The following is a 24938-nucleotide window of genomic DNA, read 5'->3' as shown; positions in this document are numbered from 1 at the left end:
GAATTCTAAGCTATGCGCTGTGCCGGGTACCGCTCTGCATGATCCTGAGTTGCCCTCTAAAAAAGAACTTACAGACCGGTTTTATGCCCATCCACCATTCACTTGCCCAGATTTTCCCCAGGCATAGTAGACTCTGTGTAGCCCACCGCGCCATGCCAGTTTGTTTACCTGCGCTCCAAGATCCCGTTTTATACCCTAGCCGAATCCTCCTCCAATACCATCCGTAACCGTTCTGCAAAGCCATAACTAAAGGAGCGCCAAATATTAGTCCTGGAATATGAGACTAGCCGCATACTCGACATTCCCCCCGGTCGCCTCGAGCGCCTGGATCGCCCTGTGCTCCGACGCCCCCAGCGCCATAAGCTGCTCGATATGCTCCCTCGGGAAGCGGGACGCCGGCGCCGGCGCCGCGCTCGACGCAGCAGCAGACGAGCCTGCCTGATGCGTGGCACTTGTGGATGGCGCCGCCGCTGCCGATCCGCTCGGCGCGGTCACGGCGCCGGACCGTTGGCCAATGGTGGTTCCCGCTGGGCCGGGGACGGTTGGCTCCTTTTGCCACGCCTCGTCCGACTCTTTGGGAATGTCGGCGGGCCCCAGGAAGGGGACTTCGACGCCCTGAATGATGAGCTTGTCCTTTGCGAGATCGAGGCAGGCCTGGTGGCGTTTAAGCATATCCAAGCCCAGGAGCAGCTCGACTTGCTTGCCTTCCATCACGGTGAAGCTGCAGGGGAGGAACAGTGGTCCGATCTTGATCTGCGCCGAGTGCACGCGGCCGATGATATTGGCGGTCCCGACGCCCCGCGCCACGCCAGCGAAGCGCTTGTCGACAAGGCGCATGATTCCACAGGCTTCGGCGCACGCGGGGCTCATGATGGTTGCCTGCGCGCCCGAGTCGACGAGAGCTTTGACTTTGTACCCGTTGACTTCGACCTCGAGGTAGAGCATGTGGACGTTGCCAAAGACTGAAGAGTGGTTAGCATCCGGCTTTGACGAATAGTACTGGGTCAAGCTGTAGGATTACCTTCGGGGTTGTGCTCCATGGCGTTCTGTAGGTTCTCCATGACACGCTCCTGCCGGATGATCTCCTCAATTTTCGCCTGCGCTTCGGGGTCGAACGGATCAGCATTCAGGAGCTGGATCTGGCGGTGGCGCTCTGCACGTTCTCTTCGCTCTCTATCGTGGCTCTCGTACAGCAGCTGCGCAAACCTCTGAGGGTCCTCCAACGCCGCCGCCAGCTCCGGTCGTGCTCTCCTGAGCTCCGCCCTTAGGTTCGGATCGCCCAGAACCTGCAGCCGAATCACCTCAGGATCCTGTTCCATGCCCGATGGGCGTCCTCCACGCGGGGGAGGCGGCGCCTGTTGCGCGGAGTGGCCAGATGCCGCAAGGGCCGTGTTACCTCGCATTTCGCGGACATGGAGCGCCAGCATGTCGCCGTCGGTGATGCCGAGCTCCGTCAATGTCTTTGAGTTATCACCAACGAGCTGTCCATTGTGATAAAGGTGCTGAGCGCTCGGATGGTGGCCCGTCTCGACTTGGATGGAGCTCCGCAGAGTCTCTATCGTCATCTCGGGGTAGACTTCCAGAGACAGCAGGTCCTGGTCATCGCCCTGGGGCTCCGAATTCGTGATGCTGAGCGTGATGCGCCTAGATGCGATGAGCGTTTATACGACAGGCAGAAATGTAAGCGACACGTGGTACTCACATTTTTGGGAGGTGATCGATGTTGAACGATGGGGGCTGAATCGGGTCGCTTGGGGGGGAGGAGGGGGGGGTGAGCTGGAAATCGGAATGTAGGTCAGGGGAGATGAGGCTGCGGAAAATATGAGGGAACAGACAAAGGAAAAGGCGTTTGACTTCACCAGGGTTGCCTTTTGGGAACCGGAACTGGTGACGGGGATGGAAACGGAAGCCTCTGTCGACAAGGCCACGAGCTTCCGAGGGGCACGAGGGGCTCGGAGGGGCCGGGGTGGTGATAGGGGAGGTTCGCGCGGATGGAAACCGAAGCGAGCCGCTAAGCTCACGGCCGGTGCAGGGGTGCTTCCTCGTTCAGAACGTGCTGATTGGGCCTAGGCCAACGCTGTAGACCCCGGGGGCTCGACCTCCACTGCAGGGGATGTGGAAGGCGTGGGGTATTTGAAAGCCCAAGTCCTGTTTTCCACCTCCAATCTGTTTCTCTTCCGACAACCTAACGACAAGCCGTGCCCCCGAGCAGGCTGCGCCTGCATGCCGCGTCTTACCTCCTGAGCCACATGTCCCCGATCTCCCTCGGATGGAACACCCTGGAAGGCTGCCGAGCAACCTGTGTAAGCCGGGGAACAGGCAGGACTGGCCGGATACATGCGGCGGGTTCGGATGATGCCTCCATCGAACGCGAGCAGTCGGGGAAGGGCGAATCACGGCCGGCGCTCGGCAGGACGCTCAGATGCGCTGAGAAAGACGGTGAAAACGACCTGAAGCAGCGCCCCAGATACCCCCAGCCTGATTCGAGAGGTTGGTTTGACAGGAACAAGGGAGCAAGGCAGAACTTTGGACAGGTTACTTGATTGGTGCCGCGGCTTCCTTCTTTTTGCCTTGCGCCGTTGCCATGCAACTCGGGCCATGTCATCGGCTTCAGAGACGCACGGTTTCCAAGACGGTCTCGATACTGGCACGGAACCTGACCAACTCTTCCCCGGCGCGTCACCTTGGTGCAGCGGCGTGTTGCAGCCACCGTCCCCAGCTTGCAGCTGCTCGGCATGGCAGTTACGCACGAAATGATCGCCCAGTCTGGCACGGTAGAGGCGCTTTAACCGGTGAGAGGGCCTGTAAGGATATGCAGTCGAGCATCAGTCGATGCGTTGGTGCAGCCGGTTGTTTCGACGTGATCTGCAGCTGCGTCGCCAACGTTTCGTCCGAGCTTTTCTCCCGGCTGGATGGGAAGTACAACGGAAGCACATCAAACATCCAATTACCTTGGTGGAGGGCATTTTGGGGCGACGAGCTCCGCTTTACTTCCATACATCTGTGCGTGCCTCAGACTTCAGAACCTTACGAGGGTAAAGTACGGAGAGAGACGGAAGAGCCCAGAGATGTCTTTGATACTTGGTGGGGTGCGGATAGCCCCATGAATTTGAGCCACAGCACAGAACAGCCCCACCAACTCTCACAGGTTCTGTCCATCTGCGCCCCGATCTCGGGAGGGGAAGGCAAACAAAAACAGCTCACTTTCACTCACTGAATCGCCGCCTCCGGGAACTCGCGAGCTGCTCCCAGGCGCCACACTACATCATCTCCAGAGATGGCATCACTCGCCCCTTATAAAGCCGACTTCCTCCGCGCCGCCATCGATGGCGGCGTGCTCAAGTTCGGCAGCTTTGAGCTCAAGTCGAAGCGCATCTCACCCTACTTCTTCAACGCCGGCGACTTTTACCGCGCCGACCTGCTCGAGTCGATTGCAACCGCCTACGCCAAGGCCATTATCGAAGCGCACCAGAGCGGCGCGCTCGACTTCGATATCGTTTTTGGCCCCGCCTACAAGGGCATTCCTCTCGCCACGGCGGCGACCATTAAGCTGGGCCAGCTGGACCCAGCTACGTATGGCGAGACGTGCTACTCGTTCGACCGCAAGGAGGCCAAGGACCACGGCGAGGGCGGCAATATTGTGGGTGCGCCACTGAAGGGCAAGAGAGTGCTTATCGTGGACGACGTCATCACGGCCGGCACAGCCAAGCGCGAGGCCATCGCAAAGATCCAGAAGGAGGGCGGCGTGGTGGCCGGTATCGTGGTTGCGCTCGACCGCATGGAGAAGCTACCGTCCCCTGACGGCGACGACACCAAGCCCATGCCAAGCGCCATCGGCGAGCTCAGGAAAGAATATGGCCTCCCGATCTTCGCGATCCTCACCCTTGACGACATCATTGAGGGCATGAAGGGCCTCACGTCGGAGGAGAACATCAAGAAGACGGAGGGATACCGAGCAAAGTACAAGGCGAGCGATTAGGGTACGAACTGCCTAGTTCAGTATGATAAGATAAGATAAAAGGAAGGGCATTCGGCCTTTGGTTGCAGAGTGGCTCAAGCTCCATTGCCCGGCTCCCTGGTCTTTCGCACAGTCGAGGGACGGATTACTTGGTAATCACGGAATGAGCGAATGAAAAGGCAATAGTCAGGGTTGCGACGTGACCATCGTCGAGCGCGATGAGGCGCAACCCACCGCGGGTACGTTTATGTTGTACTACAAAACAAGGATGAATATCCCACCCGCTCATCAAATCGCCAGCGGTTCCCGACGCGCATCGCCCCAGCCATATGTATTGATGATCCTCTGATCCTAGTGTATGTGTTTGTTGCTGCACGTTTTCCCCATCACTTCCATCCATCATTTCCATTCAGCCATGCGTCTGATTCACTCCTTGGAACTCGTAGATGTATTGTTGTTTGGATTCAGGAGTCAGTGAGTGACAGGCACCTGGCCGTAGCCGTAAAGTGCCCCCCCCCCCCTCTTCTTCCCCCCTCATTTGGCGGATGACGTCAAAGGGAAGCATGAGCTAGCGCAGTTGAGGTGCTCCGCCGTCTCTATCGACACATCTTCTGTGTAATATTGGGCAGATCTGTCACAGTTCTCAGCGTTGTACAGAAGTATTGATTCCATTCCCCAATCCTTTTACTCATTCTCACCCTTTCTTTTACATTCCTCCACTTTTCCCCTCTGATTGGAGATGTAATGAGCATGGTGGTGTACCGAGGTACTTGAGCTACATACCTATGTAACACAAGTGAACATTACCCCAGTAAGATACTAGTAAATACCAATATCGGTGGGAGCAGTTAGAATTGCCCTACAGCACGTGTGAGGTGCACTGCTGAGTTACTACCACTCCATCCCCACAAAACGACGGTATTGTTTGGAAGAAGGGCTTCCCATTCTATTCTAAGAAGGTTCAAACTGACTTGGGTTGCGACAGTTCGCCAATCACTTTGGGCATCGACAGCCGCACCCGTGGCTTGCGACCTGCCTTAGTATTTCCCAACTTGGTGAGACGTGCAGTACGGCTGGGAATTGGGGTCTTCCATCCTTTTTTTTTTTTTTTTTTTGGACCGATCGGCCTCTAGCATCCCGGTTCTACGGTGACATCAAGCGGCCACACAGCCCGTTGCCAATCGCAAACCAAGCTCATCATCCACCCCGGCCCCGCGCCTTCGTTGCCCAAGCTCTCCCGGTTGAGCGCACCACTTCTTTCTAATTATCACACAGCAGGCGGCTTTGTTGCGCAGCGCCATCCGACACGCTTGACTAAACGAAAGAGCCAGACCGATTCATTCCGTTCGAGTAAGACTAGGGCTCGAAGTTCCCGGTTGGTTACGGCCGTTGTAGCTCGTTAGGTTTCCTTCGCAATAGCTCATTCGGGTCTCCTTGAACACAACGGCCGGCCTACTGCGTACCTAGTGGCCGGGCCTCGCAGGCTCGACAAGTTCCGGTTGGGGCAGCCCGCTGCACTGCAACTTAGCGACACAAACCACTGCAGACCCCCATATAGCTGCTGCAGCGAACAGTACGGTTCCTGGCAATGGCAGGCGTTGACGACAACACTCGGGGAAGCTCGAGTATACAACATACCCAAGAGCACGACCAAGCTATCGATGAGTCCTCGGATGTTGACAGTGACTTCGCCACGCTGCAGAAGATGCTCAGCCAAAAAAGGCGAGCCGCCAAAGACAGCCCAGAGTCCCGCCTCCAGAAAGCCCTCCCGTTCCCGTTCTTGCCAAATATCAGACCCCTGACCATATCGGACTGCGACTCGTGTGTTGCCCTGGAGAATGCGGCTTTTCCCCCGGAGCACCGGGCATCACCCGAAAAGGCATGTAAGCCCCGTGCTTTAGATACCGTGCAAGTATCCAACATTAACTCATCACAATATCCTCATAGTTCGCTTACCGTCTCACCACCTGCCCGGAGCTTAGCCTAGGCGTCTTCTGCACCGTCGTGCCATCACAGGCCAAGGGATGGGACATTGAGACACTCAGGCACGCTAAGCCCGTCGAGACGGACCGCGCCGACGGCGCCGTGAGCGTGCTGCTCGCACACATTGTGTCGACGCGCTGCCGGGGAGATGTTGTCACAGATGCCGACATGGATTACCCCAAGGACTGGCGTAGCCGGGGGGGAAGATGCGCCGACGTCGGCCACCAAGAGAGCGGGTGCACCGTGGCAATACACTCGCTCGCTGTCCTACCGCGTTTGCACGGCTGCGGGGTGGGCAAGATGATTGTGAAGGCGTATCTACAACAGATGAATAATTCCGGTTTGGCCGAGAAAGTGGCATTGATTTGTCGGGATGTATGTTGTCCTAAACCAAGAAAAGGTCTCTAGTTGTGATGATTGACTGACTGACTGGCTGGCTGGCTGGCTGGCTGGCTGGCTTCGTTTTGCAGCATCTCGTCTCGTATTATGAACGATCTGGGTTCAAGCACGTCGGTGAGAGCAAGGCGCAGTTTGGGGGAGGCGGGTGGCATGACATGGTAAGTTTTTCTTTTAGCCCGCACCCGAAACAGTGTTTTATTCCTAGTGCCGGTTGCTCATTGGTGTGCTCAGGTATGCGAACTATCAGGGCCGTCCCCAAAGACCCCTTTTTAGGAGGAACGAGGGTGAGCGGGAATACCGTATCAACTTTACTGAGAATCATGGTGTGCTAGCCTCTGCTGCAGCTGGTCTGGGGGGAACGGGACTAACCAACCTGAGCCGCGCTATCGAGCATTTGATAATCATGAATTGGCCTGGAAGCAGATATCACAGACCAGTTCTGTAGAGGCCCTTACACAGACAATCCGTGCCTTGGGCACAATACAGCGATTACAGCCTGCTGCCTCTGTTTTTTGTTATCGTTGCCTGCAACGTCCTGAAAATTGGTTCCAACAGAGGAACAGGAAGGGATGGAAGAAACCCCTCCACGGCGAAATTTATGGTGGGGTTGAGGAATTGGTGGGGCACCTTGCTTGGGGCTTGCCCCACCCTTAACCCCCACGGGGGGTTTGGAATCCGCACACCGCCTTCCTTATCTTATCGACAAGCAAGAATTGGTGTGATAGTAGGAAAAAAATATTTCGAGATGCCGTTTTGAGGTCGGCCATATCGACACCGCCCCCCGCCAGGCGCTCCCGATCCGACACGTTCAACATCCTACCAACAGATCCGGACAGCACCTCGACAGTTGCCCGCCATGACGTGGAAGGATATTGCGCCTGTGCCGACGTAAGAATCCGGATTGATGCCAATTAGATTATTGTGGTGGGGAGACTGACATTTTGCAAAGAGCACAGGAATTCATTGATATCGTCCTTTCGTGAGTTGACACGCCAACCAGGGAACTGCAAAGCAAGAGGAACTGACAGAATCGCAGGCGAACGCAGAGGCGATTGCCGACTCAGAGTGCGTATCTCGGGTGCGAAATTGTGTTGATGTGCTCGCTGACTGATACCCCAACAAAGTCCGCGCTGGATTCAAGAGTACGTGCTCGGAGGAGGCATCGAGCTTTAGCTTTGATCAGCTGCTAAAATGTGAAATGTACAGTTAGCAGAATTCGAGCGTTCTACACCCGCAAGGTCAAGTCAGTACTGCGCACTCCGACCCCAGCTCCGAAGCGTCTCGACTTCAAATACCATCCAGACACGCGGCAAAGATACGTGCGAAAGCAGAGGCGCTAATCTACGGCGTTTAGATTCACGCAGGAAACATGCAGTGAGAAATTCGGCCAAATCGTTTCGAGCTTTCCCGTTCTCACGGATCAGCACCCTTTCCATCGCGACCTGATGAACATTCTATATGGTGAGCCGGCGCGCTCCTATTGCGATATGGGATGTGTAGATGGTTCAACATGGAGCGATACTGACGATTGCTGCGCCCAGATGCCGACCACTTCAAGGTAGCTCTCGGCCAGGTCTCGACGGCCAAGCACCTGATCGAGACCATTTCTCGCGACTACGTCCGTCTGTTGAAGGTAAATCAATGCGAACGAGGCTGCATATTTTTCAGCCGCAGCTTACTGATTCCACCGCCAATAGTACTCGCAAAGTTTGTTTCAATGCAAGCAGCTCAAGAGGGCCGCTCTAGGTCGTAAGCGACCCCTGAGTCCTTTACGTTGTCTATACGACCTAGAGAAAGTGCTTACATCTGGCTCGTAGGTATGGCGACGCTCATCAAGCGGTTAAAAGACCCCCTCCAATATCTCGATCAGGTTCGGCAGCACTTGGCTAGGTTACCCGATATCAATCCTACTACACGCACGCTCCTTGTTGCTGGCTTTCCGAACGTCGGAAAGAGTTCTTTCGTCCGTTCAGTAACCCGGGCCGATACACCCGTCGAGCCTTATGCTTTTGTAAGTGAGGCAATGTATAATCTCCAGGGTCGAAAGTTGCTAACGGCAAGCAGACGACAAAGAGTTTGGTACGTGACGCCGGGGAAGACGTCCCGTGGAACCTGAGGCAGACAGCGCAACTGACAATAGGGGCGATAGTTTGTTGGTCACCTCGACTACAAATGTAAGTTCCGCGAAGTAACAAATCCCTCTGGATTCAGCACTCGATAGCTGACCCGTCAAATGTTAGATCTTCGTTACCAAGTAATAGACACTCCGGGCATGTACGTACCCGCCGCCCTAGTGTGGACGCCGAGCAGAGAGAGATCCTAGACTCCAGTTCCACGCCCTGTTCCTCTCTTTGGATGCTAATCCGAACCAGTTTGGACCACCCGTTAGAAGAGATGAACACAATCGAAATGCAGAGTGTCACAGCTCTGGCTCACCTCAGAGCGGCCGTCCTCTTCTTCATAGACATCAGGTACGTCGTCGGCCCCGTGCCGCCGACACAGGAATCTAACAAAGCGCAGCGAGCAGTGTGGCTATTCACTAAAAGCCCAATGCAACCTCTTCAAGTCGATCAAGCCGCTCTTCGCCAACAAGATGGTGTTCGTTGTGCTGAACAAGATGGATATCAAGACCTTCGAGGACCTGGAGCCAGATATGCAAGCAGAGCTGGAAGACCTGACAAAGTCAGGCGAGGTGGAGCTTCTGCGTGCATCTTGCGCCACACAAGATGGTGTGCAGGAAGTGAAGAATCACGTCTGCGAGCGGCTACTTGCTGAACGGGTGTCTCAGAAGCTCAAGGCCGGTACCGGAAGCAACGGCGCCATTGGGTCTCGTCTCACGGAGGTCATGGCCCGTATCCACGTTGCTCAGCCGATGGGCGGCGTCACTAGGGAAGCGTTCATTCCCGACGCCGTCAAAGGCCTGAAGAAGTACGACAAGAACGACCCGGAGAGGAGGATTCTGGCAAGGGACGTTGAGGAAGCCAACGGCGGCGCTGGTGTCTTCAACCTCGACCTAAGGAAAGACTACATCTTGGCCGACCCGTCATGGAAGTACGACAAGATCCCCGAGATCTACGACGGCAAGAATGTCTACGACTACGTCGACCCAGACATCGACGCCAAGCTGGCGGCACTCGAGGAGGAGGAAGAGAGGCTCGAGAAGGAGGGCTTCTACGAGTCAGACGAGGACATTGGTGATGAGTCGGAGGAGGAGGTCCTCCAAAAGGCCGAGTACATACGCGAGAAGCACAAGCTGATCCGCAACGAGGCCAAGATGCGCAAGTCGCTCAAGAACCGCGCCATGATCCCGCGCAAGGCCCTCAAGAAACCCTTTTCCCAGCTTGAGGACCATCTCGACCAGCTGGGCGTCGACACCGAGGAGATTGGCCTCCGCGCCCGCGCCCAGGTCCTGCAGCCGTCGCGGGGCCGGTCTGTCACGCGCAGCCGCGCGGGCACCGCCGACCCGGACGCCATGGACGTCGATTCCGCCGCCGCCACCCCCAAGGAGCGCCTCCGGTCGCGCAGCCGTGCCCGCTCGGTCGCGACCGTCAATCGCCGCGACGACGGCGTCCAGGACGAGACGGCCCGGTCCAAGGCCGAGCGGCAGGCCAAGCTCAGCCAGCGGAAGATGAATCGCATGGCGAGGCAGGGCGAGGCGGATCGGCATATCTCTGCGGCGATGCCGAAGCATCTGGTAAGAATTTTTTTTCTTTTTCTCTTTTTTTTTTTTGGTTGTTGTTCTGGTACGTAGTAATAAGGAGGGCGTCTAACACGGTTCTTTAGTTCTCCGGCAAGCGTACGATTGGCAAGACTTCCCGTCGCTGAGCGTGAGCGAGTCGTCTAGGCAATGGTTGTTCAGGCCGGCATGGAGTACATGAATGGCTCCTTGCCTAGCTATCATGATGCGTGCCCAACGCACTTTGATCTTTCAAGAGGGAACATAAATAGGGAGAACGTCCAGGATGGACGAGAGATATCCCGTTGCCCGCGTCTTGTGGGCAGTTGGGTGTACATGAGTGGTGAGCCGGCCGGTATTGAGTGGTGTGAGGGGAAAGCGGAGGGTAGGGAAAATTAACATGGCTCCTATTCATGTCAATATGCCTCTCCGTCTGTTTGCTTTGGCGCTTTGTGTCCAGGTTTAAGTGCAATTCAATCTTCACAATCAATAATCATCCATTCAACGGCGGATGAGCTGCTGTGGATTCGAGATTGTCACCGCCGGAATTTGCGAAACTCGGGCATGACCTTTCACTGGCTCCCCGCGCAAAGGATTGCAATGATAGGAGAACGCCGTGTGAACCATCCCGTTTGCTATGTTTGGCTTATTATACGTAGTTATATCCCCATCCTTCTGAAAGAAGCTATCTACCTAGTCCCTATTCGGTGGTAATCTGGATACCCTCCCTCAGACCCTCAATAACCAGCTCCTCGCCGGCGATGCGGCGGTAGATATCCCTGACGTCGTCCGTCGCGGTCTCAAAGTGACTGCTGGCGTCGTAGCTCTTGGAGATGAAGACATTGTCTTTGGTGCCGTCCTCTACGGGCTCGTACAGGGGAATGGGAGGGCCCTGGTTGGGTAGGTACGTCAGTATCAGATTATCATCTCTCCAAGAGAAAGAAAAAAAAAAGGGGGGGGGGGGGGGGGGGGGGGTTTGGGGCCCAAATGAATAGCCTACCATGAACTGCTCCTCGATCCTGCCAAGGCGTTCGATACCCGGCGCCAGCTCGAGGTGGTGGTTCGCCGACGTCTCGGCAATGGTGGACACGATGGCAATCCAGTACCCCTTGGGGCAGACGTTGTGGGCCGAGGATACGCAGGCGATGTAGATATCTGAAGGATGTTTAACTGCCGCGCTCAAAAAGGATGGAGTGGGGAAAGACAAGGGAGGGGGTTACCGTTCTTGCGGCCGACCTGAGACTGCGGAATGATAAGCTGGCACGAGTCGCTATCATTGGTGTTGGCCAGCGGGTGCTTGAGGATGCAGATGGCGCGCAGGACGTGGCCGACGACCTTGACCTTGTCGGGGAAGTAGCTGGGATCTCCGAGGATGGTCTTGGCGCGGGTCTCGAACTTCATCTCGGGCTCGACGCCCGTCATGGTGGCCTTGATACCGACAGCCTTGCCTCCCTCGTAGACCACCTCATCGACGCTCGTGTTGAGCATGTAGGTGCCGCCATAGATGGCACTGAGGCGGGCGAAGCCCTGTGGCAGCTCGCCCAGGCCGTACAGAGGGTAGATGTAGGGCGACTTGCCGTACCGGGCCACGCTGTTGCCGTACAGGCGGAGCCGCTCGATGGCCTCTGGGGCGCCGCCCTTGACGTCCAGGTAGGCGTCGCTCTGGTAGAGGGCCATGGCGTGGCCGGCGAAGTCCTTAGTCGTGGCCTCGAGGCCGAACTTGTCGTAGACTTCCCTCATGGTGCAGGTGCTCATATCGAGACCTAAACGGCGACACGGGGAATTAGTTAGCTCATAGGGTCCCGAGAAACAGGGTCGTCCGGGGAGGAGAACAAACCTTTGTGTGTGGTTGGGTCCTTGGGCTTGAACTCGCCCACCCACTCAATGAAGCTCTTCATGCGGCGCTTCTCAAAGATGCCCATCAGGGGCGACTTGAGGGCCTCAGCAGCATCCGAGGGCACCTTGGCTACGGTGGCCTTGGGCCCGGAACCCTGCTGGACATAGCTGCCAGCTACCTGCTTGAACTCGAGATACCGGGTGACGTCAGTCGAGACAAGAATGTTTGTGAGCTCTCCCGAAGACATGAGGAACTTGGGCACCAGGTCGATGTTCCAGTCGTTCAGGCGGCCGTACTGCTTCCACGGTTCGGAGTCCTTGGCGTAGTTGCCATACTTCTTGAAGAGCTACATGTTCCAGCAAGCGGCGACGTTAGAAATAGCGCATAGAGGATATGGAGGGGGGAAAAAGAAAGAAGAAAAAATAATAATTGGTTGGATCGGGGAGGACGCGTACCGCCTCGAGGTTGACCGATGCTGCTTCGCTACAAGGAAGCAGCGGCGTCAGTCCAGCCATTCACAAAAGGGTAAGAGGAGGGCAGACGCACCCTCCGTAGTGGTCGTTGCGGTCAATGTGCAGGACCTTCTTCCCCTTTACGCTGAGCACACCCGACAGGATGCATTCAGTCAGCCCTGTGCCCAGCACAATGACATCGTACTCGGGGGCGATCTCGTCGGCCATGGTGGACGTGTGGTGGCAGTTGCCCAGGGAAAGGAGAGCTTCGAGGGAGGGATCGGTTGCTGATTTGGTAGAGCTCTCGCGCTAAGCTTGAGCGACGGGAACACGGGAGGGAGGAGAAAGGCGGAGGTAGAAAAGAAACTTGGGGCTCGTAGCAGGGACTTGATGAACACCAAATCCGATTCTAATGAGCCGTGGCTGTTGGGCTTATTATTAGGTATTGGAGTCGGGATCCAGATGGAAGCGGGCTGCTCTGGTGGGGGGTGTTCATTGAGGGGCGCTGAGGAGCCCCGCTCTCTGGGGTCTCTTTCCAAGCTAACCATGGCAGCGGCCGCCTGTGATTCGATGAATTCGATGCTTGGGGGCCCAGGCGGTCTGGGGCTGGTCTCGGCTCATTTATGCTTGACATTGGGCTCGACGTCTCGCGCAGAAAGCCACGGCCCGCCTGTCTCAAGCGCTCGAGTACGGGGGAAGCTTGGCCGAGACACCCAAGTCGGCGTCGCTGCGATTCACTATTTTATGCTTGACTCTCCAGAGCACGCCCAACAAATGCTCGATACACTATCTGTACAGGAATATGTGCCAATGCCGCCGGCACTCAACGGCGCTGCGGTAGCCGTAGCAGAGGTAGTGGTACACTGGGTATCCGCCCCCATCCCCCGCCGGTATCTTGATGTCCCGAAACAGCCAGTCGCGGCGATTATCGGGTGGTTCGGTCCATCATAATCTCGACGCCTCACTCTGGGGTTTGGATGGCGGTATCGTCGTCGGGTCAGGGGTGACAGCCGCGGCTTCCGCCTTCTCTACCGCCTCCTCGGCAGACCCCACAGCCGGCTGCTCCAGCTTGCCGGCCGCTTGTTCCTCCTCCAGTAAGAAGTCACTTGGGGTAAAGGCAGGGCCGTCGCCAGAGAGGTTCACCTCCGGGTCATTCTCAGCCAGCTTCACGGCGTCCTCCCATGCGTAGAACCGTTCCGTCAGAACATGCTTGATGCAGCGCATCGTGTCTCGGACCTAAGATATTCGCACACGCCCATCAGCACTCTTGACTCACACAAAAGAACTACCGGCTCAATCCCGTCTGGTTCGGTTAGAGGACTCACCCTATGATCTCTCTCCAGCGCTTCCCCCTCGCCGAACCCCAGCCTGCTCTTGTTTCTCTCCCAGTTGGCCGTCGCGATCCTGTTCCGCTCCTTGACGCACACCCACCACAGGCGGTGCAGGTCGTCCCACGACTTGTGGCGCAGCTCCTCGACCGTCCACGAGCGGCCGTGCTTGGCGTCCTGCTCGGGCGTGGCCGCTACCGTCTGGCGGTCGGCGAAGAACTCCCACAGGCCGTGGTTCGGGTCTGTCTCGATCGGCGGGAGCTGGTCGCGCGGCACGGGCTTGGGCAACGGCACGTCCGACATGGATAGCCGCCAGCGTGTGCCCGTCCTGCGGATGGCCGATTCGCCGCGCTTCTTGCTGTGGTCCATGTTGTCGCGCGCGCCGACGTACGTGTGCCGCTTCAGGAGAGCGGCCGTGGTTGAGATGGAGGCGGTTTGGGTTCTGGCGAGGTAGCTTGATGCTGCTGCGGCGGCGGCTCGTCTGGTCGTCGCCAAAGGCATTGAAGCTGTTCCTGCTGTTGTGGACGATATCCTGTAGATGGCGCCCATCGAGGGCCGGATTGCGCCCGAGGTGGCCATGGCTAGCAGCGGGAAGAGGAGAAGACCGGCAAAACTGGAGACTGTATAAGACGCCGTGTCTCGTGTTTCCCCGATTGATTGGTGAGTGGATTGGCCGGGACCCTGGATACGCCGGGCCGTTCAGTGATGGCAGCAGCGCTCGAGGTTCGCAATCTGCAACTCTCTATCGAGCTCGAAAATTTAAGTGGCCCGAGCGCTTGCGAGAGTTGAGTCGGGGGCTGAATGCTTAACTTGCCTGCAGCTGCCTCCAGCTGCCAGCGAAAATCCATCCAGGTCTGAGAGGGCGAGCCACATGAGTGAACCAGAGGAAGAAGGGGGGTTTTGATTATCACCATCACGAAAAGAAACACAGGAAAAAAGAATGCATCCTTTCCACTAACCAACCTCGCCGCCGCTTCAACTCCGGTCTCAGCAACCCCTCAAACTCAAGCAAGAACGAGCCGTAAAATGTCACTCTGGCAGTAAGCTCCATCATCTCAGCCACCCACACACCCACACATCTCACGCACTCACGCACTCACGCCCTCACGCCCTCACGCCCTCACTCACTAACTCCAATCCAGATCCTACCGCAACCTCTCCCCCAAGGCCCGGGCCGGTCTCGGCGCAGGCTTCATACTCTGGGGTCTCCTAGGTCTCCAGCTCACGCCCAAGGCCGAGGAGAAACTCGGCCTCACGCCCACCGAGGCCGACAAGGCCGCGCTGGACAAGATGACGCCCAAGATCCACACCATTCCGCGGGAAAAGCCATGACGAGCCAGTATAGTAGCATGTTGTTTTATCATGATACCATCCAGATATCAGCCCATGGCACGTTTTGGTAGTGACGGGACGGGATGGTGTTTTCTTTTTTCGACCCGTCTTCGTACCTACTAGGTTCTAAGCTAGTCATCGTTAAGCGGCTCTGGACGTGGAGAAGGGGGTGGGGAGGTTGTGTCATCTGGGTTACGCGCCCTCGGTAAGACCAAGACGACTCGGGAGCGATCTATTATCTCTACATAGGGCGACGCTAGACCCGCATGGAGGGAACTGACCATGTACGTGTACGAGAAGCCGCCCGTTGGGTTATCAATAGCTGGAGCGTGGGGACAAGTGGACGGATTGCGTCAAAGCGGTATTGGAGAAAACAGCGGGGATGATGAACTGAAGACATCGCGGGATAAACCGATGACGGCGCGTGGTCATCAAGTGAGAAACGAACCTTCAACTAGCCTCGATAACTGCCATTATTGCGCTTCTAATTTGCAATGTTTGGCCAAAGCTCTAACGTGAATAAGTGCCTGACATTGATGTACATTCCCCGGCCATGCTCCCGCCCGCCATTTGCGCGGCTGCCCTTTGAAAAGAGTGCCTTCGTATTGTCTTTCTGGCAACCCCTGTTGCCACCACCCTGTCGCCGCCCTCCGTCTCCAAGAGGAAGTACATCCCATCAAGTGGCCAGCCATCGCTCGTCGCCGGCCGGAACATGCGGCCGCGAGAGAGTCGAAACGCTTCATTACGCGGCGAGAGGCCGTCATACCGAACCACTCTGCCCAAATGGGACGAAGATGAGACCCGCGAATCACCCTCCCCCCCCTCCCCCCGTCCTCCCTCGGTCTATCTGTCGTGTGGAATGTGCGAAGTCTCTAATGCAAAGCCATGGGAAAAGTCTATAATTCGCAACCCATCCTCGTGATGCAATCAAGCAAACCGCCGTTCGTGCCAATCTGATGCAACAAGGGGAACCCGCCGGAACTTTTTTCTCTGGGAAGAAAGAGCCAGACCATGGTGAAGGGTAATTTTGATCGAAAGAGGGAAACTAAATCGAGCGACAAAGGGAAAGAAACAAACCCCAGGAACACCGCGTGGAGAAAGAGAACAGTGAAGAAGAAAGAAGAAACGCCGTTGATGCAGAAGAGTTGTGCCCCAAAGGTCGGATCACATCATGCCGTTGTTACTATTGTTGTTTCTGCATGCTTCTGCCGGAGCAGCCGCGAGTCCTGGCGGCTTCCTCAGCGTCGATAGAGGCCGAAAAAGCTGTGTCATGTCGAGTGTCACATCCTTGGCTCCGTACGCCGCATCGATCTCTCCAACTGATCCCAGCTCCTCCCCCCGCGAAGCCCCGTCCGTCAAGACCCATTGCTTCACTGACTTCAACAGATGTATGACGTAGGCGAATCGTTGGTCTGGCGCCATCTGCAAGTCTGCCGTTCGTGTGCTCTTCAGCAGATATGTTGCCAACCAATAGAAATGGATCCCGTCCCTTGTAAAACCGTAACGGCGCGGGTAAACAGCGCCAGACGGCGGAAACTGTGCAGCCATGTCATGATCCCAGTTGGCTTTGAACTTGTCCAGAGCAGTGACAAATGTCTTGACCGTCTGCCCGTCGAGGAGATTAGCCCCGAGGTCCACCGGAGTCACCCGGCCGCTGTTGTTGGCGCCAGGGCTACCTCGAGCTCCGATAAACCAGGCATTGGCAGGTAGAGGGGTGGTCGAGCGACACAAAATTGCCGATCCTCCCTCTAACTGGGCCCGCCTCATCATTGCCAGCAGCGCGTGGATCAATATGAACTTGCCATATAAGTTGGTAGCGCCGGGCTGAACGCGGTAGTTGCTGTCAAGAAGGGCTTTAAGTACCAGGTGCATCTCTGGCTGATTACTTCTCTGCGTGCCGTCGGGGTTGCGGAGCTTGGCGGCGGCGGCACCCCTGAGCCCGAGAGCCTCGGTGCATTCATGGGCCCCGTTGGCATCCCAGGCTGCATCGTCTGCCGGCAACGGAAGGCGGACTTCAAAAGGATCAAATTCCGGGCCGGTGTTGAAGTACAGGCCAAGAGCAACGTCGTAGATGAAAAGCAAGTACATGGTCCGGATGCGTTTCTCCTGTTCCACCCAGTCGTGCCAGTTGAACTGGGAAACGTCGAAGGTCTGCGGAGAGAAATCAGGCTGATGAGTCGCACTGTACAGGGATGCGTCCTTTGTGAGCCGAAGAAGGCCAGCCTTCCGGGCAGACGACGCGATCAGCGGGAAGGTTCTCCGCGCCCTCTCACGTTGCACTGGGGTGCCGTGCCAGGTGAACAAGGTCTGGGTAAGCATGATTGCCTGTAACTCCTCGATATCTGTCTTATTGCTTCCAAAAGAAGCCCACTCGTACTCGGTATCAGAGCGCCCATTCTGCGATACGGAGGCGAACATGCGAGACGAGCCCTCGAGCGCTACTCCCAAGAGGTCCATGACCTCGCGGATGTTAGCTGCCGGCATCCGGTCCGAGTAGCAGGCACCGACACAGCACATGCTCGCCACAAGGCCGACGTGCGCCTCCATAACGCGGAATGTTGGAATGTGCAAAATAGCCAGGTGGGCGTGAAAGTGAGTATAATTTTCAAGGAAATTACGGACATTATCCGGCTGTAAGTAGAAGTTGATTAGGTTGGTCGTTGTGGGGTTCATAGCGAGGGTCGAAGAATGCAGGAAAGCGAGGATCTTGCTGGAGAGTTGCTGATACGGATTCGGATACGACGACGGGACTCCCCAGGAAGGGAGGAGGAGTGAGTCGGTGGTTTGGCTGCCAGGAATGCCAACCGCTCGGGCGGCGGCGGCGGCACTAGGCTCGTGTTTGACTGCGGTCTGCGTCTGTCCCTGTCCGATATTAGGTGGGAAGGCATTGACGTAGGTAGTATGCGCACCAGCCTGGAACATTTGCGACCAATCGGTCGAGTTCGATCCTCCAAACATGGGCATCCCGTTCTGATTCTGCGGCATGCTGTAGTTTGCTAACTGCGGGTTGATGTTCGCCGTCATGTTGTTCGCCACGTCGCTGCCATTGTAGGTCTGGTCAAAGCTGCCCGGACGCGTCGACGCGCCCATGACTGAGCCGGTCATGCTTCTTCTCTCGCGGTTCGCGTCGTCGAGTCTGTTGATGCTGCTAGATCTCGAGAGCTGGCTTTGATCGTTGGCAATGTTGCTCATCCCATCAGAAGCGGGAATAAGGCCAAACGGATGAACCATTCCGTCGGCAGGCATGTTTCCCATACCGTTAATGTGATTCACATCGCCTTCAGTGCCCATAGCCTTCTGCTGAGCAGCAGCATTCTTCTTAACATGCGCTTGGGGGTGGGACAAGTGACTCGCTCCAGTCGGGTTGCCACGACGGACAGAACATTTGATAAAATGACGCTTGAGGATGTCGCTGCGAGAGAAGGTGTCGTGGCACAAAACGCACATGTAGGGCCGGTCACCAGTGTCTGCCCGGAAAGAAAACGTCAAGTCACCGCCGCGACGCGGGAGAGGGGTGCCAAAGGGGAATACTACTTACGTCTCAGGAGATGACGCTTCAAATGCTTAGCATGCAGGTAAGTCTTTGTGCAATGGGGGCAGGGGAATTTTCCGTCGGCATCCTTCTGGGGGATTTGGTTCTTGGCCTGTGCTGTTCCAGCAGCCGGTGCAGCGGGCCTACCGGGGGCGCTCGGAAGAATCCCTCTACGGCCTTGCGAGCCAACCACATGGGTGGGCTGCTCGCCCTCGGGAATCATGGAAGTCTGGGGCATCAGCGGGCTCTGGCCGTACGGCGAGTTCATGCCCGGCTGAGAAATGACCCCACCGGCTGGCATTGGGCGGAGAACGGGTGGGGCGCGACCGCCAGCCGGCGAAGGAGCCGGCGCGATTGGCTGGGGATGCGACGCGGCGGTGGTGGTCTGCGGCAGCATGGTCGATGAGGCGCCGGGGTACGGCTGCGGCGGATACGGAGCGTTGCTCATGATCGGATAACCAGCACCACGTCCCGCGTTCTGCTGGGGCGGAGGCGGATAGCTCGTCATAGTGCTCGTGGAACTTGGGGTATTGGGGGTCGCCGAGGTCCTAGGGCTGTGGGGATAGCTGCCGTAGGCAGGGTGCTGCATAACAGGGTGGCTTGGCTGGAGCGGTGGCAGCGTCTGTGGAGGAGCTGCCGAAGTCTGCTGCTGCTGCTGCTGTTGTTGTTGCTGTCGCTGTTGGAGGTGGTGAGGCGACGGTGCTGCTGAAGATGGATACGAAGCCGCGGACGTGTTTATGACATTCGCCGAGCCGTTGGGCAGACCTTCCATAATCCGTCACTCAAATACCGTCAAGCGATGAGCACCAAAAAAACCATCCGAGCCGAAGCACGAAAGGGCTTTGTGTGCTGTGTTAACGAGGACGGTGGTGGTGTCGCGCGTGCGCGGCTGTGTTTTTCGGGGCCTCGAAAGGGTAATCAATCAACCAAGCAATCAATCAATCCAATCGGCCTCACGCGTCGCACGCAATGACTGTTTGCCCGATGGGATGCACTCGAGGCCGAGTGGGAGCTGGATCAGGTGGGATGGTGGCGCCAGACGCGTCGGAGCTGAGCCGTTTGCTTTGCTTTAGGATGCGGTGCGATGCGGTGCGATGCGCCGGGTAGTGGGACCTGCAGGCGCGGTCTGGAGTCGTCAAGGCTCGCGACAAGCTGAAGTGCTGCCCTGAGGTGGAGAAATGCCCTAAGCGGAAAGTTGAGGCTCAAAGGGAAAAGACGTGGTAAGTGGAGAGAAATGGGGAGGATTGAGTGGAAAGTCGGTGTGGAGACCACTTTTTTTTCGTGCTGCGCGTCCTTTTAATGTTTTTGGGGGGAGCTGTCAGGTACTTGGCTGATGGCGGGTGGCGGGCAGAGGGGCGTGGGTTATACAGTTCCCTGTGCGCGAGCGGCTGTTGGGTGCCTCGGTGGGGATAGCTTGGATCCGAAAGTGGGAAAATTTCGAGGACCCTCGGGCGAAATGGAGAACGGCCCCAGTGCGCGACAAGAGCGCCGGGAAGTCAAGCCCTCTTGGTTGAAGAATTTTAATTTCCGGCCGCACCCTGCTCAACTTCGCGGCACACGTCCGTAACTCCAATGATCGTACGCGAGAGTTTGTTGAAAGTGAGAAAGAAAGAGGTGCTTTGCAGAGCGCGCTGTGGAAGAGGAAAAGGAAAGTGGATAAAAACCAAGGAAAGAGTGGGAAAAAGTAGCCTGGTGGGTTGAGGGAGGGAGGGGGGGAGCGACGCGCCAAATGGCAGGTGGCAGGGTGCTTGGGCCAGGACAAAAGGGTGAGCAGGGGTGAGAACATAAAATATTAAATGGATAATAAAAAAATAATGAAAAATACAGACAAATCTTTGCTGTTTACGGAGATGTCGGACTCGGTTACTTACCTAAGGGAGCATAGAAATCTCTCTCTTGCGAGAAATGCCTCCGGGATGATGTGCAGTGCTCCCGAGCAGGTTCAGCATCCATCCGGTATCGCTCTCGAACGCAACACATTTCGATTCTTCGGTAAATTGTATGCTTTTTTCCTGCCCAAGTCTAGAACTATGGCAGTGATCACGGGCACTTTTGAAGCAAGATGAAAATCTACATTTGCTGCGAAGTCTGCTGGGCTCTTGATCGCGGAGGTCCTCAGTACAGATTGTGCTTATACCAATAGAGCACGGTGCAGGTCCGGTCATTGCAACCCCTTCGAGGACCGAGGTCACACCTTGATGACATGGTATGAGGTGAGAGAACAGCCAAACTAGGCGGTTGCCCAGCAGGGAACGGTGCTCCGTTCAGGGAGCTGGGCGGTTTTGCTGAAACAATGAGAGGGAATGGAACATGGGCATCGCCGGGCGTGTACTGTACAGTACATGTGATAGCGGTAGGTGACTTCCAGTAGTGAATGTGCTGGAAACGGCGGGAGTTTTTATTTGTGCCCGGGCGCAAATGTGGCGCCTTTCCAACCCCCCCCCCCCCGATATGATAGCCACGTCTTTTAACAGTAAAGACAGTATTGTAGAGGTCTGATGTCACCTGGCAGTTCTATAGACCTGAGACTGCCTGGCGCTGTCTCTCTTGGGCGGCGTGGCACGGCGCTGCTTTACAGGCTATACAGTATAGTACAACCATCGTTTCTCTTGTGGTTGCACCATGTTCATTTTGTGCCCTTTTTTTTCTGTCATATCTCGTTCCCAAAGGTGCTCTGAGGCACTCAACGCTAGCCCGTTCGAGTAAGTTAACGGTGCTTTGTTGCCAGCCGTTACGCCTGTGGAATTTGCACTGTATCATTACAATGCGCGCTCTGCAAAACAACGCCACTAACACGTCGATGAGTCCCCCAAGTCGCCACTTCTTGACTTTGGCCTTCAAAGAAAGATACACATGTCAACTTTCAGAGTAGTTCTATGGTGTAGATGCACTGAGTAAGCATGTTAGCAGATTTTGCTTTGAAAGCCGACAGACGTGGCCAATTCTATGAACATCCTCCTTTCCGTTGTCGCCTTCGGAGGCTGACACGGTGTACGGACGGCGAGCGTATTGCGCACCTATCACCAGCCCGTCGACCGTCGGTTCCCTCGACAGGATCAAGGGAGCCTGCAGAAGAAGCGCTCCCAGACGAAACAACAGACACAGTAGTGTAATGTCGTCTATGTATTCAATGGGGGCCAGGGAAGGATGCGGCAAAACCGGCCCTATCCCTGTGCGCAATCGTGGTTCTCTGCTTGGCGCACAACACACTGCGATTGAAATACGATTCCTCTCGAGTGATCCGTCGAGGCACTTATCAAAACGCGACAATTGCCGGTGCAAAACCCTGAGCGGGCTAGGGTCCATGGTGCGGAAATAGCGTGGCAAGCCTATCCTCACCATCCATTTCTCTTGCTTCGTAGGCTTGTGAGCGTCGAGGGGTGTTTTTTTTGTTTTTTTTTTTATCGTAACGAGCCATCGCTCCCGAGGCCGCGAATGGCGCGTGGCGGACGGAGTTGCGGTGAGCCTTTCGCCCTCGCTACTCCCGTCGGGTACTTGTTCGGTTGTCTGAACGGCCGTCGGATGCTGGAGCCTGCATTCCCGCATCTCAATTGATGACGCTCGGTCAAAAATCTCGTACCACCTTTTTCTTTTTTTTTTTTTTTTTTGTCCTCCTTCGCTTTTACCTATCTACGCCGTCACACGTGCTGCGGCCAGCTCTTCGTGCATGCAGCTTCTGTCGTGCCACTCATTTACGACGGGAAGCTCCTCTTTTCTGTCCCCAAGCTGAGGATCATGGGGGCCATTTGTGGGTGCTGCCCCAGACGCCCCGAACGGGAGCGCAAGGAACGGGGCCACCCACATCCCTCAAACCGTCGGGCGGCATCCTGACAGATTTGGTGTGATGATGTGCAGCACCCACGAGTCAAGAGCGTCGAGCGAAACTGGCCCAAACGCGAATCCCTACCTATTCCTTGTCTACCTCGGTCTCTGTGGGACCGTGGGCGCAGGGACCAACAGGGCAATTGATGCCGAGAATGAGCGTCGGTCGGCTCGCACGGTTTACCTGTCGTGCTGCACCGACTCCTCGGCGAATGACGACAGTTCGGCGACCCGATGCCTCGCGAAAGTGGGAGAGAGCACTTTGCTAGGAGCGGGCCATAGATAACAGGCACGTATGCGGTATGCATTCGGCTATTTTACCCCGTTGTCGCGGGCTACGCGCTTGACTCGGCGGGTGAAGGCAGCGTTTGACTCTCCGGATGCGGAGGAGGGGCGAGGGAGTATCATTCATCCTGCGGACTAGACCAATGTCCGTCCACGCATTTGCCAGCTTTTGGTCAGGCACAAAGGCATTGCACTAGGGGTGTCAGATCCGAATCTCGATCTCTGCATTTTTTTTCAACGTTCTGCGCGTCAGCCGCGCGCGTCGCATCCCGGGGCTGCTGGAGCGCGTCTTCGCATGGCAGCGGATGAAAGTGGTCCCCTCCAAGGGTTAAGTGGCTGCGAGTGGGGAGCTGGGCGATCCAGGAAACTGTGAGGCTCTGGGAGGGTCCCTATCTTGAACCCACAGCTGCGGGTTCTGTGCGACATTGCTATAAAAATTGGAGTTAAGAGGGGCTGTTTTCTAGAAGCCCAAAAGCTCCACAGAACTGTCCATGCCCAAAACAATATCAAACCTCTGCTCCCACCAGCCAAGATGACCATGGTATCAATACGTTCTCTCCGTGCTCGCGAGCACGCCGCTGGACGATGAGCGAGCGTGAAGCAGGGCAGCCAGAGCCTCCCTATCTCTCGCCTCCGAAACATGTGCACGAAGCGCCGACATCAACCAACATGCCACGTTTCCCACAATGAGTCAGGCTTCAGAGCCAAAACGGCAAGGCACCTGCCAAATTCAACAGCAACAGTTCGGCACCCGTCGGCTTGTCGCTGGAGCTGGCACACGGTATGTTCAAGGGGAATCGGCACGCGAAGAGCGGTAAGCTCCCTCCACCAGGGACTCCATGTCTTGGATAGGCTTTTATCCCGCGGCAGCCAAGCCAACACCAACACGCTTGCCTCGAATGTCTGACTCGGCGGATCCGATTAGGATCTGCTATTGAGAACGGGAAATCAGAAACTGCCTCTGTCGTCGCTATGTCTGTCAGACCCATCAAGTTTTGGCTGAAATCTGCAAAGAAGGATTGGCGCGAGTGTACATTCCCGGCGTTAAAGCCGGACGGGTGCCGTCCGACCACCCTTGTCAAAATGTGGCGTCTTTGATGCGCGAACCAGCTGTGGAAGCGACTCTGGGGCGAGAGTTTAAAAAAAAAACCCTCCCAAAAAAACATAACACGATCCCAGACATGCAGGAAGGCCCGAGGCAACGCCTTCGATCTTGCCCACTTTTGTGCCCCCTCTTAGAATTGTGCCGCGTCAACGGCGGTAGTATGTCGGCCGGATTACCGCGGCCATGGAGGCCTGGACGGTACGTGTCCAGTGCGGTCCATGGTATCAATTACGTATTAACCAGTGCACGGTTGGCCTGCCGTAACGGTTAGGATTTTTACGTCGTCTACTTTACAGTCGTCAATGTTGGGCCTGGCACAAATTCGGTTTCTGATTTGCACCTGATGGCAATTCGGCGCCATGGTTGCATCACACCAGCCCGAACTTTGACCGAGTGCTGTCACCTTAGACGACGCCAAGGTGCCGTCATCAGGGCGCCTCACCACCCCCGCTCTCAAAGCGGGCAACATGCCGCACAAATCCCACCTCAGTCAGTGCTCATCTCCGGAAGAGCGGACCATTCTCCAGCCCAGCAGAGCAGCCCTGGGAAGCGAGCTGCTCCGTCTGGGTTTTTACCCTGGCCACCATCATTCGCCGTTTTCCCTTTTTTTTTTATTTTTATTTTTTATTCCTTTTTCGGGGGGGTTCTCTTTTTGAAACGGTTCCCTGTTCATCATTTGTTGGGCCGGCTGCATCTCGCTGGCTCGGCAAAGGCTCACGGCAATTGAGGACCGAGATCCGATAAGGGTCACTTCCGACAGAGATTCATCCAGAATCTTAAGGCCGTTTTTTGCGACCGGTAGCCGCTCCCCTTGGCCCGGCACGCCTCCTGTAGGGAACAGTGATGCATGCCACATGAGCACATTCGAATCGATTGGAAGCCGCCTTTCAACGTCAGTACCCTGCCAAGACTGTGCTTGTCTTTCTCGCGATGGCGCGAGGCCGGACGGCACTTCCAGGAACGGCAACCCGCGCTAAAATATGCGCTCTCTCTGGCGATCGCCGCTGGGATCTGGATACGTTAGTGTAAAGATGCGCATTTTCTTTCTGCCAACCTCGGTCTGGCGGAGCCTGGTGGTTCTGCTCCGCTCGACACACGCTGCGGCAGTGAGTGGTAACCCCCCTAATTTTTCTCATCCTCATTTTTATCGCGCTCGCCAGTATATCCACCGGTCACCCATCTCCGCGATATGCCATCCGCTCTCGGACACAGAGCCGTCAGCAAGATGA

General features: G+C 56.4%; 8 protein-coding genes across 8 annotated transcripts; 4 read left to right on the top strand and 4 right to left on the bottom strand.

The window, feature by feature from the left end:
- Window positions 1-264: 264 nt before the first annotated feature.
- On the bottom strand, window positions 265-1565 carry DDI1 (DNA damage-inducible protein 1; the record flags this gene model as incomplete). Its single annotated transcript, XM_071064446.1, has 2 exons — window positions 265-962; window positions 1022-1565. The coding sequence occupies 2 exons, from the start codon at window positions 1563-1565 to the stop codon at window positions 265-267; spliced, it is 1242 nt and encodes a 413-aa protein (XP_070920547.1).
- A 1712-nt stretch (window positions 1566-3277) lies between these two features.
- On the top strand, window positions 3278-3979 carry URA5 (orotate phosphoribosyltransferase; the record flags this gene model as incomplete). The annotated part of the gene is made up of 1 exon (XM_071064445.1): window positions 3278-3979. The coding sequence occupies one exon, from the start codon at window positions 3278-3280 to the stop codon at window positions 3977-3979; it is 702 nt and encodes a 233-aa protein (XP_070920546.1).
- A 1567-nt stretch (window positions 3980-5546) lies between these two features.
- On the top strand, window positions 5547-6708 carry MFIFM68171_09025 (Polyamine N-acetyltransferase 1; the record flags this gene model as incomplete). Its single annotated transcript, XM_071064444.1, has 4 exons — window positions 5547-5837; window positions 5906-6316; window positions 6412-6498; window positions 6673-6708. 4 exons carry the CDS (start codon window positions 5547-5549, stop codon window positions 6706-6708), a joined length of 825 nt encoding a protein of 274 aa, XP_070920545.1.
- A 488-nt stretch (window positions 6709-7196) lies between these two features.
- On the top strand, window positions 7197-10165 carry NOG1 (Nucleolar GTP-binding protein 1; the record flags this gene model as incomplete). Its single annotated transcript, XM_071064443.1, has 14 exons — window positions 7197-7228; window positions 7290-7319; window positions 7377-7405; window positions 7465-7482; window positions 7547-7583; window positions 7695-7801; window positions 7882-7973; window positions 8038-8089; window positions 8158-8351; window positions 8490-8514; window positions 8581-8614; window positions 8713-8811; window positions 8861-10034; window positions 10124-10165. 14 exons carry the CDS (start codon window positions 7197-7199, stop codon window positions 10163-10165), a joined length of 1965 nt encoding a protein of 654 aa, XP_070920544.1.
- A 551-nt stretch (window positions 10166-10716) lies between these two features.
- On the bottom strand, window positions 10717-12533 carry GDI1 (Rab GDP dissociation inhibitor alpha; the record flags this gene model as incomplete). The annotated part of the gene is made up of 6 exons (XM_071064442.1): window positions 10717-10908; window positions 11017-11171; window positions 11237-11779; window positions 11854-12199; window positions 12309-12336; window positions 12400-12533. The coding sequence occupies 6 exons, from the start codon at window positions 12531-12533 to the stop codon at window positions 10717-10719; spliced, it is 1398 nt and encodes a 465-aa protein (XP_070920543.1).
- Window positions 12534-13250: 717 nt separating this feature from the next.
- Window positions 13251-14212, bottom strand: MRPL4 (mitochondrial 54S ribosomal protein uL29m; the record flags this gene model as incomplete). The annotated part of the gene is made up of 2 exons (XM_071064441.1): window positions 13251-13541; window positions 13631-14212. 2 exons carry the CDS (start codon window positions 14210-14212, stop codon window positions 13251-13253), a joined length of 873 nt encoding a protein of 290 aa, XP_070920542.1.
- A 447-nt stretch (window positions 14213-14659) lies between these two features.
- Window positions 14660-14965, top strand: MFIFM68171_09021 (uncharacterized protein; the record flags this gene model as incomplete). The annotated part of the gene is made up of 2 exons (XM_071064440.1): window positions 14660-14673; window positions 14776-14965. The coding sequence occupies 2 exons, from the start codon at window positions 14660-14662 to the stop codon at window positions 14963-14965; spliced, it is 204 nt and encodes a 67-aa protein (XP_070920541.1).
- Window positions 14966-16129: 1164 nt separating this feature from the next.
- Window positions 16130-19269, bottom strand: MFIFM68171_09020 (Respiration factor 2; the record flags this gene model as incomplete). Its single annotated transcript, XM_071064439.1, has 2 exons — window positions 16130-18432; window positions 18504-19269. 2 exons carry the CDS (start codon window positions 19267-19269, stop codon window positions 16130-16132), a joined length of 3069 nt encoding a protein of 1022 aa, XP_070920540.1.
- Between the last annotated feature and the right edge of the window lie 5669 nt (window positions 19270-24938).

The sequence above is a fragment of the Madurella fahalii genome, assembly GCF_045866475.1.
Source record: "Madurella fahalii IFM 68171 DNA, scaffold_5, whole genome shotgun sequence".
Taxonomy (NCBI): Eukaryota; Fungi; Ascomycota; class Sordariomycetes; order Sordariales; genus Madurella; species Madurella fahalii.
Note: the sequence above shows the minus strand (reverse complement) of the source record. Positions and strands in the feature narration are given on the sequence as shown.